At 34.2% G+C, this 13121-nt stretch overlaps 2 protein-coding genes and 1 pseudogene across 5 annotated transcripts; 2 read left to right on the top strand and 1 right to left on the bottom strand.

The window, feature by feature from the left end:
- Positions 1 to 1791: 1791 nt before the first annotated feature.
- LOC123912636 lies at positions 1792 to 2688 on the bottom strand. The gene has a single exon (XM_045963235.1). The coding sequence runs from the start codon at positions 2686 to 2688 to the stop codon at positions 1792 to 1794; it is 897 nt and encodes a 298-aa protein (XP_045819191.1).
- Positions 2689 to 3866: 1178 nt separating this feature from the next.
- Positions 3867 to 7807, top strand: LOC123882947 (alpha-1,3/1,6-mannosyltransferase ALG2). Of its 4 annotated transcripts, none has more exons than XM_045931619.1 (9): positions 3867 to 4393; positions 5019 to 5147; positions 5316 to 5432; positions 5533 to 5726; positions 5806 to 5911; positions 6011 to 6158; positions 6252 to 6388; positions 7034 to 7200; positions 7283 to 7807. In XM_045931619.1, the coding sequence occupies exons 2-9, from the start codon at positions 5087 to 5089 to the stop codon at positions 7574 to 7576; spliced, it is 1224 nt and encodes a 407-aa protein (XP_045787575.1). In that variant the 5' UTR covers positions 3867 to 4393; positions 5019 to 5086; the 3' UTR covers positions 7577 to 7807. The 4 variants fall into 4 exon arrangements, with proteins under 4 accessions (XP_045787575.1, XP_045787555.1, XP_045787568.1 ...); XM_045931599.1 differs by having other exon boundaries at positions 3889 to 4393; positions 5003 to 5147; XM_045931612.1 differs by having other exon boundaries at positions 3931 to 4393; positions 5025 to 5147.
- Positions 7808 to 8579: 772 nt separating this feature from the next.
- Positions 8580 to 12109, top strand: LOC123882940 (annotated as a pseudogene).
- Positions 12110 to 13121: the final 1012 nt, after the last annotated feature.

Below are 13121 nucleotides of genomic sequence, written 5' to 3'. Positions count from 1 at the left end.
ATTAAAAAATCTGATTTTTAAATACAAAAAAAAACTAATAAATAGGAAAAAAATTAAAATACTAAAATTTTGAAAAACTAAAAACATTAAAAACTGATTTTTTTAATTATTTTTAAAAAAAACTGATTTTTTTAATTATTTTTAAAATAATTATTAAAAATCTGATTTTTAAAATAAAATAATATTAAAATAGTATGGGTGGTTGGTGGTGGCCGACTGCCGGAGCACCACCCCCGGCCACCGGAGCGCCACCGCCAATCGCCGTGAAAGTCGCCGGAGGTCCGCCAGAAACCATCGTTCGCCGCCGTTCCGGCTGGAGCACCGCCGCACCGGCCGCCGGTGGTCCGGCATTGACCACCGGTTGACCACCGGTCCTCCACCCCTCTTTTAATTAATTATTTTATTATATAATAAAGAATTTAAAAAAATTGAAGATTGGGTCTGAATTAGCTATTGGGCCTAAATTTTCAAACCAATTCCAAACCAAATTACAAAATGTGGTTATGGTTTATAATTGGTGTTTTTTTATTGGAGTGGTGTGGTTTTTTTTTTAAATGAATTTTGCAAACTAAAATTGGATATGGATTGGTTAGTAATTTGGTTAAGGATAACCAAATTTTTTGCACACCCCTAGCTGCTATCACTGCTCAAATATTGTTGTCCGCAGTTTAAAAAACGGTCAATTACATCAACAAAAGTATTGAACAGCCAAATATTGTAGATTAGCAAGTAGTTAATGGGCAAGGACATATGCACAGAAAAACCTAACAATTTTTTTTGGGTTGCATTGTGAATATGCGACTTACACATGCATGGGAAAATCTAATAAACACAATCAGACGTGAAGGAAAAACACAAGGGTGCAGGGATAAGAAAATCCAGCGAAATGAAAAAAGAAGCTAAGAATGCGACAATGTAGAAATAAATATAACATTGCTTATTATAATGTGTTAATTTTACCAACATATAACGTGTTAAAGAAAACACTGCATACCATAAAGATCTTTAACGAAGAATGAGAATTCAAATACTTCTTTCCATACACTAATGAAACTTTTGCATATGTGTTTGGTAGCCACCATATAAGTGACCAAGTGACTACATAAAAAAATTGATTTATTTTGTAATTTTGTTATTACTTTTACTATATAAAAAAGAATAACTTAGTTATGACGGGCGGTGTGTATAAAGGGCATGGGCGTAGTCAACGCGAGCTGATGACTCGCGCTTACTAGGAATTCCTCATTGAAGATCAACAACTGCAATGATCTATCCCCATCACAATGAAATTTCAAAGATTAGCTGGGCCTGGAAGCCATGGCTATAGACTCGTTGAATACATCAGTGTTGCGCGCGTGCAGCCCAGAACATCTAAGGGCATCACAAACCTGTTATTGCCTCAAACTTCCATGGAGGGTTACCTCCATGTAGCTATTTAGCAGGCTGAGTTCTCGTTCGTTAACGGAATTAACTAGACAAATCGCTCCACCAACTAAGAACGGTCATGCACCACCACCCATAGAATGAAGAAAGAGCTCTCATTATGTCAATCTACTACACTAACACTTATTAACCATCATACATTGCATGCAATATGCAAGAATCGATGTTCGAATCTTGATACTCTTTCTTATTTGACAAAAATAATTATTAATCATCATATCATATAAGTAATCAAGAGACAAAATTATTGCCTTCTTTGTGACGAAAACATTTTATTTTAAATTTTTGGAAGAGAAAACTAGGGGTGTACAAAAAATTTAGTTTTTTTTGAAAGTCAACACTTCTTGATTAAGGAAACAGACCAATAAAGAAAGAAGGCCACTCCATGGGGTTTGAGGCATCCCCCACCCATGTACGTGAACCAATTGTTTTAGCTGCCTGGGCTAATCTATGAGCAGCAGAGTTACATGAACGACTAACAACACAAATAGAACAATTTACTAAACTAGAAAACAACTCTTTGCAATCAACTATAAAGTGATCATTACTTGATAAAGAGAGGAGATCCTTGAAACAGTCCACCACCAATGAAGCATCCATTTCAAATATGATATTACTGAGGTTCAAATCCCTTGCTATTTGAAGTCCCCAACGCAGTCCTAATGCTTCTGCAACAACAACTTCAGCCACAAACTCAGTCTTCTTTGTAGCAGCAAACAGTACTTCTGCATTATGGTTCCTAATAACCAGTCCCCAGCTTACTTGACCCATCGAACCACAACCGGCATCAACATTTAACTTGAAAAAATCTGGTGGAGGAGCCACCCAGTCACAGCGGGGCTGCTGTCCAGTCGACTGCTCCCTAGGAGTGGAGCTTACAGAAAATTCAGACACAAATTTTTGGGCAGCACAGGAGACTCTAATTGGATCAAAATCCAAATTTTTGAAAATTGTTTGATTCCTAAAGAACCAGATCTTCCAAAGTGTCGTACAAAAAAGTTGGATCGCGAACGACTCTTTACAATTAAGCCATTGTGTCAGCCAGAGAACCAAATCAGAATGGGGAGGGGGTCTGACCCCTAACGGGGAAGCGAGCCACACTTGTTTGATAAGAGGACAATGAAGGAAAAGGTGCTCCGTGCTCTCCAGATCATTAAAGCAAAGTGGGCAGACAGGATCAAGAGGGACTCGCCTTCTCAAGAGATTGCCTCTGGTTGGTAAGATGTTCTTCGCTAACCTCCACATAAAAATTTAGTTAACTTTAACCAAACTTGTTCCCAATTTAAAAAACCCAGTCCAGTTAATGGAAAACCAAACCGGTCCATATATCTTAAGAAAAGCTATTCCGGTTTACCATTTTATTGAACCGGTTTAAGACCGGTTTATTCATAATTGCAAATCGCTTATTCACAAACGCATCTTCCTACAAACGTTGAAGCGCTTAGTATGTGTTTGGTTTTGCGGCGGGAAGAATTGATTCTGACAGAATTGAGTTTGGTAGAATTGATTTTAGTTAAAAGTGAGTTGAGCTGAATTGATTTATGTTTGGATAGATTAACTAAAAGTGATTCTCAATATTTTATGTTGTTTGGATAATTTGAATCAAAATTACTTTGTAAATGTGTAAATTACCAAAAGGGTCTTTAACCTATATAAATGTATAAGGTATAGGTTTTAATTGTATTTAAAAATAGTCGGAAAAAAAATTGTATTTAAAAATTTAATAAATAAATTTGATACATAATGTTTTAATAAATTTGTATGAAGATAAAAAATTAAAAAAAAAAAAACATTTGTGTGAAAAACACATAAAATATAGAGCAACTTCTCATAAAAAATAAAATAAAATATAGAGCAACTTATTAAAGTCTTGTAAAAAAAAAACTTGATTATTGTAACTTGTTTAAAGACCCTGCTTCAAAAAAACTAGTTTAAAGACCCGTGCATTCGCATGGGTCATTGACTTTTATACTATATTTAAGTTTGTCATTATATTATAGTAAAAAAATTATTTAAAATAAAATATTTAAAAATTTGTTATGTTGTTAAAATGTAAGTAAAACTATTGTGCTATTTTTTGTAAAACTTATTAAATGAATAAATTTGATTATAATTATCAATGATATATTATCCAATTTTTTATGTATCCGTCACAAATAATAATCCTGTGTATATTTTTTAATAAAAAATTTGATTAACAAATAAATACTATTAACTAAAATTGATTTTGAATGTGTAATTACCAAAATGGGTGTGAATAAACATTGTTTCCAGCAAGTTTTTTAAAATCTGTCAAAAAAAGCAAGTTTTTTAAAAATAAAATAACAGTAACAGTTAAAAAAACATGGAGAAAAGAAACTTTTTTAACAAAAAAAAAGGGTAATAGCTAAACAAAAACACTCAAACGGGCTTAAAAAACAGACAAATTGGCCGGGTCAATAGCCCAATTGTTTTCTTCTTCTTCAACCTAAACAAAGTAGCCGCCGTACCAGAAGAAAAACAAAACCAGAAAACTAGCAACAACATAACTGTAGAGGGAAATAGAGGAAGATGAAGAAAAATAAATATGCCACGCACCGATAAATTCTAAAATCGATTCACTTCAACGCAGAAGCTAGGAATAGTGGCTTCAGAAAAACTCGCGTTTGCCTTCAAAATCACGGCTACAGAATTGCGTTTCAATTTTATCCAAACAGTCCGAAAAATGACGAAATCGCGTTTCGAGGCGTTAGAATCACGTTTCGAGCTTTCCACCGCCAAACCAAACAGACCCTTAAACTAAAAAATTTCTCTTCACCATCGTTAAAACTCCAACAACGAAGAAAGGATTTGGTTTTGATGATTTTCTGGATTAGCTGCTCGTCGTAAACAAGTTAAAGTCTCACTCATCTCAACTTCCTGGCAAACGCAGGCGGAGCTGCTCGTCGTCCGCCTGAGAAAATCCCTCCAGGTATTCCCTTTTCTGTTCATATTTTCCTCTCCCCCTCTCCGCTAGCTCGCGAGGACGCGATTCCATCAAGATTTGCGTCGCAACACGACTCCGCTATTCGAAACATAGCCAGAAAAATAATTTAATCGCCAAAGCTGGCATAAGTTGAAAACTCATGACTGTTCAAAAAAGTTGAAAACTCATGTAAATTGTAACGCTGATTGTAAATTCTGCAGATATTTGAAATTATAATTTATGAAGCCTTTCTATGTAGCAGATAGTTGAACTAAAAAAATTATGCATAACTGATTTCCAAGCAGATTTTGATTTCTCAAATGTATTAGGTATTACTTTAGGTAATGATAATGATGATGATAGATACCAATTGTGAATGGTTTTATTTCAGCTCTTATGTAATTGAGTATTTGCTTGCTTTGGAGTATGTTTATTCTATCACTAGTCCATTTTCAACTTTGTAATTCATTACTAAGTGAACCTAAATGGCAACATGGCTCAATTTAGATAGGTTTGTATGATGTATGGTAACCCTTAATTTTTTGAGTATTTGCTGCTTTGGAGTATGTTTTTAATTATTTTTTGAATTTTGTGTTGACACAAGTCTGATGCCAGTGCCACCATTCTATAGTTGCAGACATCCTCAGGTGAATTTCTGCAACTGTCATTTATAGCTTGTAATTCCAACTTTTACTCAGTATGGCTGAGGGAACAAACTCAAAGATGAACATTGCTATAATTCACCCAGATCTTGGCATAGGTAATAACTTGTGTCCCCAATTGTTTTCTATTCCATTCAAACAAAAATCAATAATTTATGTTTTTTAAATTGATTAAATAAAACAGTATATTACAATGTTCTTCTCTATATTATTTGAAGTACCAAATACCAATAGTTGATTCGCATGAGCTTGTAATTCTTTTGTAGGCGGAGCTGAACGATTAGTTGTGGATGCAGCTGTTGAACTTGCATCTCGTGGTCATAAAGTTCATATTTTTACTGCTCATCATGATAAAAATAGATGCTTTGAGGAAACCATTGCTGGTGAGTCTATCTCCGTCTGTGTGAATATTCATGTGTCACATTTTTTTTAACTGAGAAATTACATTGCCATTAAAATATAGTTTGATTTGTTATGTTTCAGGTATCTTTCCAGTTACTGTCTATGGTTCCTTTCTTCCCCGTTATATATTCTACCGTCTCCATGCATTGTGTGCATACCTTCGGTGCCTATTTGTTGCTTTCTGTGTTCTTTTTCTTTGGCCCTCATTTGACGTAATACTGGTAGACCAGGTCTCTGTGGTTATCCCCATCTTGAAACTTAAAAGGTCAACTAAGGTAGCAAAATATGGTTGTGTGCATGTGTATTCAAGTTTTATATCTTCAATTTATCTCAGTTAGTTCATTTTTTTGGTAGGTTGTATTCTACTGTCATTTTCCAGACTTGTTACTGGCTCAACATTCAACTCTCCTCAGGAGGATGTATAGGAAACCCATAGACTATGCAGAAGAAATAACAACTGGTTTGACTCTGTATCCCTGTTCTATTTTTCTTTTAACCTCTGAACTTATCTTCTCATATATATACTGAATCACACATCTTTTTAAACTGCCAATTTCAGGAATGGCCGATTTGATACTTGTTAACAGCAACTTCACTGCATCTACTTTTGCAAATACTTTCAAGCATCTAAATGCTAAAGGAATTCGACCAGCTGTCCTCTACCCAGCAGTCAATGTGGATCAATTCAATGAACCCACTTCCTCTAAGTAAATGACTAGCATGTAGCTTATTCTTATAACCATTTTTGTAATATATTTTTTTTATAGAATTACAGTTTTGTGTTGTTGCTTCTGTTGTAGGCCAAATTTTCTTTCCATTAACCGTTTTGAAAGGAAGAAGAACATACAATTAGCAATTTCAGCTTTTGCTATGCTTTACTCGCCCAACAGAGTTCTTAAGCAGCAAGATATTACAAATGCTTCTTTGACTGTTGCGGGTGAGCATGTTTTGCTTATGACTCTGTATTTCTGATCAATTGATAGATATTCTGGTGAAACTATAGCCGCATTATAAATTATCATGGGAGTATCTATGTTGATGTTTGTGCCTCAGACCGAATTTTATTCATTGGTGTCTTAAAGATATAATCTATTAATTTAAACAGAAGTTATATTGGTTTGTAGTTAGTTTACTTAGTTAAGCTTCATAATTCTTATATCCTCTTCCTATCATTTCAAGTAATGGTTGGTAGTTAGTTAAGGTTCATAATTCTTCTATTCTCTTCTTATCATTTCAAGTAACTTTGATGTTTTGCAAAATCTTCTCTATGATTTAGTTAACTTGTTTTGTGCCACTAGTAAATAAGACCGTCTTTTGTAATGAAGATTTGTCTGTGCTTGTAAAACTGTAGAGACCATTAAATTTATTGTTTTATATCAGCTTGGTGTGTTAGGTTAGTTATATATGAAGGTCTTTCTTCTGACATTCTGCATTTATTTATAAATAAATGTACTATTTTTCTCGCAGAATGGCTCACTCCTATGCATGAGTCACCGATACTTTTCTCATTTATTTCATTTTGAAGCATTTATGTACGTGTGCAATTTGAGAGAACAAAGTATATTGTTGTAAATTTTTCCAGGTGGCTTTGATAAGCGGTTGAAGGAGAATGTGGAGTACCTAGATGAGCTTAAAGATTTAGCTGAAAAGGAAGGGGTCTCTGATAAAATAAAATTCATCACTTCTTGCTCTACAGATGAAAGAAATGTTCTTCTTTCAGAATGCCTGTGTGTCCTTTATACGCCAGAGGTATTTGAAACCATGTTAAATATGATTGTGATAGATTGATAGAAGTTTAATGCAGAATATTTGTATATGATATTTGATACAGAATGAGCACTTTGGCATTGTTCCTTTGGAGGCAATGGCAGCTTATAAACCTGTAATTGCATGTAATAGTGGTGGTCCTGTGGAGTCAATCAAGAATGGTGTAACAGGCTTCCTTTGCGATCCTACACCACAAGAGTTTTCCTCAGCAATGGCTAACTTGATAGATGATCCCCAGAGAGCAGAAGAAATGGGCAGAGAAGCTAGGAGGCATGTTGTTGAGTCATTCTCTACGAAGACATTTGGCAAGCGTTTAAATAGCTATCTGGTTGACATTCACAGGGGAAAGGAGGATTGAGCTTTTTTTGAGTAGCAAGGAGGATTGAGTTTAACATCAGGTTTTGGCTTCATATTGTTAATTGCAATTGGTGACTGTTAATTAGTTAACTTAGCACTTTCATTGTGTGTGTGTACACACACACACAATTTAAATCTTAATTGCAGAGTTGATGACATGTTCAATATTGTAAGGCTTGCACTTTTGGATATTTGCTGATAATATAAAAGGCATTGGAATGTTTATAGAGAATTTTTTTTGTGCTATGTTAAAATCTACAGCCACCCGAGCATTGGATATTTGGATGTTGTCTACCATCTTTTGCAACTGAGCATTCATTCGTCAACATCAGATACTATATTTATTTGATTTTAATATTTCATAGCCTTTTTTTTTCTTTTTTTTCTTTTTCGATTTAATATTATATAGCCTTATTTTCCTATTGGTATGTATTTTCAACCTTGGAACCAATAAATTTGTTGCCTTGAAGGACCTTCCAATCTTAAGTTAGTCAATTCAATCATGAAGGGTCGAGGATGTGTGATGTGTGAACGTGGCCTCATTCAATAATGACTTAGAGGAGATAGCAGGGCAGTAGAGGAGTCTTTCTACGAGGAAGATTCATTGTTAACAAGGTGTGGAAAAATGTATGAGCCAAAAATCACGTTTGGAAAAATGTTAGCAGGAAAAGGAAGAGTTCAATAGTCATTTTTCCTCCTAGTTAAAGAAATCACTACACAATTTTCCAACAAAATTTCTATATTTATTTTCTTAACTAATGCACTAAAGGCGCTCATTTGCATTTTATTTTTTTAATTCAAGATAACAATAACTAGAAATGAGGGATATTTTCTCAACACAAACAAAAGTAATGTTGCTAAAAAAACAGATTTGTATCCCAACATGTCCTTTTAACACAGTCACCACAAAGACTTTTGCCTCAACTCTTAAGAGGAGGAAAGAGTCATTTACTAATTCAACTCCAACATCATCCTAGTATTTTGAGGTAGTTGTTTGCTATTATTTAACATAGCCAGTACTTACTATACAGTACACCGCATGGTCCACCCATTCAATGACTTACACTCGCACCAATTGAGACGCAATAATAGATTTATAAACAAGGAAAATCAAAGAATATTAGAGAACTATGTAAGTTAATTAACACCCAGAGCAAAAAACATGGTCCATCTAAAACAAATGCAGCAGCACTTGAAAATCTTCACCACTGCATATGTTTTCCTTTGCTTCTCATTAATTATAACCCCAAAAACATCTCAAGCAGCTACAGACCAATCTTTTGTTCAATATTACTGTCCAAACAAGAACACTTTTTCTCCAAACGCAACCTACCAAACAAACCTCAACAAACTTCTTTCTATTCTTTCATCAAATTCCACCAACAAAAATGGCTTTTACTACACTACTGTTGGCGAAAACAACCCTGGAAACACCGTATACGGAGCCTTTCTCTGCCGTGGAGATCGCACACAAAATGAATGCAAAGACTGTGTTTCCACAGCATCCACACAAATCCTTCAAGACTGTCCTCAATCAAAAGAATCAGTTATTTGGTTAGCTGAATGCATGATACGTTACTCAAACGTTTCATTCTTAAACGTAGCTGCAGAAGTTCCTGTGCTTGATCTCATGAACACTGGTACTGTGATGGAGCAGAACCGGTTCATGCAACTTTTAGCAGATACAATGAACGCCGCGACTGTAGAGGCTGTGAATGGTGGAGGTGACAAGAAGTTTGGAACCAAAGAAGCAAATTTTTCTAGCTTTCAAACTTTGTATACACTTGCACAGTGTACACCGGATTTGTCAGGGTCAGGCTGCGAAAAATGCCTTAAAATAGCAACTAATCAATTACCATCTTGCTGTAATGGAAAACAAGGTGGAAGAGTGCTTATTCCGAGTTGTAATATTAGGTATGAGTTTTATCCGTTTTATCATGAGTTGAATGTGCCTGCTCCAGATGAACCCAGGCCGAATCCACAAGGTACCTTAAATTTTGGCACTGTATTAGATTTTTATATTTGCCTCATCCATCTTTACAAAATCGACTTGTCAGATGAGCACCGTCACTATCTATAAACTTTTTTTAGACCTTAACTATTTTCAATGTAAACTTGATGATTCATATAAAAATTATGATTAGCTGGTGGTTAAGTTTAAGTTAATTCAATATATGCAGGAAAAAAATCCCGGAACTCGGTAGTGATAATCGTTGCAATTGTAGCTCCTATTGTGGTTACTTTGCTGCTTACATTGTTTGTCTGTTGGATCATATCTGAAAGGAAAAGAAGAAAATTCGATTCAGTGCCTCAAGAAAGTGGTATGGTTTGAAAATTAACTTTATTTTGTTACTTCTAATTAGTTCCTTTTTTACTCAAAAATAATGTTCTCTTTTTTAAATATTTTAGAGGATTTACTTTACTCGGTGTTTTTTTTTTCTGCAGTTGAAATCTCCATAGTAGAATTCTTGCAATTTGATTTTGATACTATCGAAGCGGCCACAAACAACTTCTGTGAAGATAATAAATTGGGGAAAGGAGGATTTGGCGAGGTTTACAAGGTATTGTAGGCTTGTATGTAACACATGTATTTGATCTAAATTTGGACCAAATACATATACTTTTTTGCTTATATTTAAGATCTGAGGGAGTACTAGTTTGGAGTTTTGACTTCGGAGCTTCTTTTAGGGTAAGCTATTTAATGGACAAGAGATTGCTGTGAAGAGACTATCAAGAGGTTCTAGTCAAGGCACAGAAGAATTCAAGAATGAGGTGGTTTTGGTAGCTAAACTACAACACAGAAATCTTGTTAGGATTCTTGGTTTTTGCTTGGATGGTGAAGAACAAATGCTCATTTATGAATTCATGCCCAACAAAAGTCTAGACTATTTTCTATTTGGTGTGTGCATCAAAATATGTTTGGTGACATTGTTGATTAAATTCATTGAAGTATGTATTATAATTTATAACATGTTTGATTGTCAGTTGAGAAGGTTCTGAGCGATACCTTTAGGCATAAGTTACCAGAACCTTCCCAACAAAAAGCCAAACATGTTAGAAAAAAATGTTTCTTAAATTTAAGTTGCTTTTATTTTATTGATAATTCACAGATCCTGAAAAAGCACAGTAGATTAATTGGCCAAGACGATACAAGATAATAGAAGGAATTGCATGAGGAATGCTTTATCTTCATGAAGATTCACGACTTAGAATCATACATCGTGACCTTAAAGCTAGTAATATATTATTAGATGAGTATTTAAATCCTAAAATTTCAGATTTTGGAATGGCAAGAATTTTCGGTGTTGATCAAACCCGAGGAATCACAAGGAGAGTTGTCGGAACACTGTAAGCTTCATTTCCTCACACTATTTACTTAGTTTGAATGTCCACCACCACCATTCTTATTCTTAATTTTGTTCAGAAAAAAGGTGTAATTTACAAGTAAAATTTAATATTTTGATTGAAAGCAATAGAATTCCTACATGTATATGAGCATACGTCTTTTTATTTTATTTTTATTGCTTCTCATAATTAATGGTTACGTATTATTATATTTACAGAGGTTACATGTCTCCAGAGTATGCAATGCATGGAGAGTTTTCTATTAAAACAGATGTGTATAGCTTTGGTGTCCTTGTTCTCGAAATAATTACCGGAAAGAAGATCACATCCTTCCGTGAATCAGGCTATGCCGAGGACCTCCTGAGCTATGTGAGTTAATTTGATCCAACTCAACATATTTTAGCATCAATTAATAAATGACATGAAAATTTGAGACATTCAAAATTTCTTATTTCTCGATTATTATCTTTCGGTTTCAAAGAATCTAACCGTGAAACTCACACACACTTGGTGATTTTTTTAGCTTAATAAAATATACTATTGATTATAGGCTTGGAAAAAATGGAATGAAGGGACACCATTGGAGTTACTAGACATGACATTAAGAGATTCATACTCAAGTGTTGAAGTAACAAGATGCATCCATGTTGGGTTATGTTGTATTCAAGAAGATCCAAATCAAAGGCCATCTATGCAGACAATAGTTCTATTGCTAAGTAGCCATTCTATAACTCTTGAGGCACCTCAAAGACCAGCAGGTTATTTTAATAGCAAAACTGATCAAAGCATTTCAAGAATAGATTTTGAGAATTCAGAAATGTCTACAAATACAAGCCAATTATCAGCACCAGTTTCTGTTGATGATGCATCAATCACTCAGGTGCACCCTAGGTAGTGCTTCAAGGCACATACATAAACACTGCTATATGGCTGATACCTTATAGCTTATTTATACTGTAACTATATATCTATTTATTTATAATTTTGTTTTTCTTAGTATGCAATTTACATTTGCATTTGCATAATTCTAAAGTCAAAGTTCATGTTAATGTGTTGTAACTGGTTTTGAAATATTTCAAATACCCAAATTATGAATCATGTTATTCATAGAAGGTATTGAATTTCAACGAAGTTTGTAGTCATGCAAAATATGAAAGAACCTAAGAGAATATGGTAAAGTGAATTAAAACCTACACTCATGCTATATTTTTTTAGTTCAGCTGAGAGGTGCTAAATAAAATTTGATTAAGAATTATTTTAGTCATAATTTGAATTATGGTCTTTCTAAACAAATTTTATTTTTAACTAACCTATAATTATGTTGTCTTGTTCAACTATAATGAGTTGTCTCATTTTTTCTTATCGAAACAATTTTAGGCGAGTTGGAGTGGACACTCAAACTGGAGTTAAGGAAAGTTTAGAGAGTGTTGATATATGCTCTCTTTTGCCATTATTATAAGTAAATTTGACATTTTTACTACATTAAAAAGGTTAATGTGTTTAATTTGTAATATAAAATAAATACATCAATTTTTTAATATAGTATAAAAAAATTAATTTTACTTATAATAACTATCAGAAAAAATATAATTATATATTATCCACCAATAATCTATCATACAAAAAGATTTCATGCTCTAGCACACAATTTTTCCATTGTTTTAAATCTCAACCACATGTTTTAGATGAGACAGTCATAATATACGGTGTGAAAAATATGTGTATTTCTATTGCAACAAATCCTATTTTATGGAAAAGTAATCCAATTAAATGTAAGGTCATGATTAGAGCGGTAAAAAATGGGTCGGACTGATGGGCCGGCCCATTAGTCCACGGTCTTGGGCGAGCTGGGCCTAAAAAACATAGTCCAAAATGCAATCGGGCTTTTTCCAGTTAATAAAAGAGGATATATTTACCTAAAATTAGAGTTTAATCGATATTTAATGTTGATGTAAAAATGATTTACACTTGCATCAAATAATATCTCAATAAAATTGATCATTTAGAAATATTATTAACCACCTTTGAGCTAATTTTTTTTATATGGGCCGGGCTAGCCATCGGCCTGCATGCCCAATAGGACTCGTGCCGGACTAGAATTTAACAGCCCATATAGCAATCGGGCCGGCCCAGCCCTGCCCACTTATACGCGCTGACCCATTTAACAGCTGTCATGATAAACATGCTACGGCCCTCCGGGG

The sequence above is a fragment of the Trifolium pratense genome, linkage group LG1 (assembly GCF_020283565.1).
Source record: "Trifolium pratense cultivar HEN17-A07 linkage group LG1, ARS_RC_1.1, whole genome shotgun sequence".
Lineage (NCBI taxonomy): Eukaryota > Viridiplantae > Streptophyta > Magnoliopsida > Fabales > Fabaceae > Trifolium > Trifolium pratense.
Note: the sequence above shows the minus strand (reverse complement) of the source record. Positions and strands in the feature narration are given on the sequence as shown.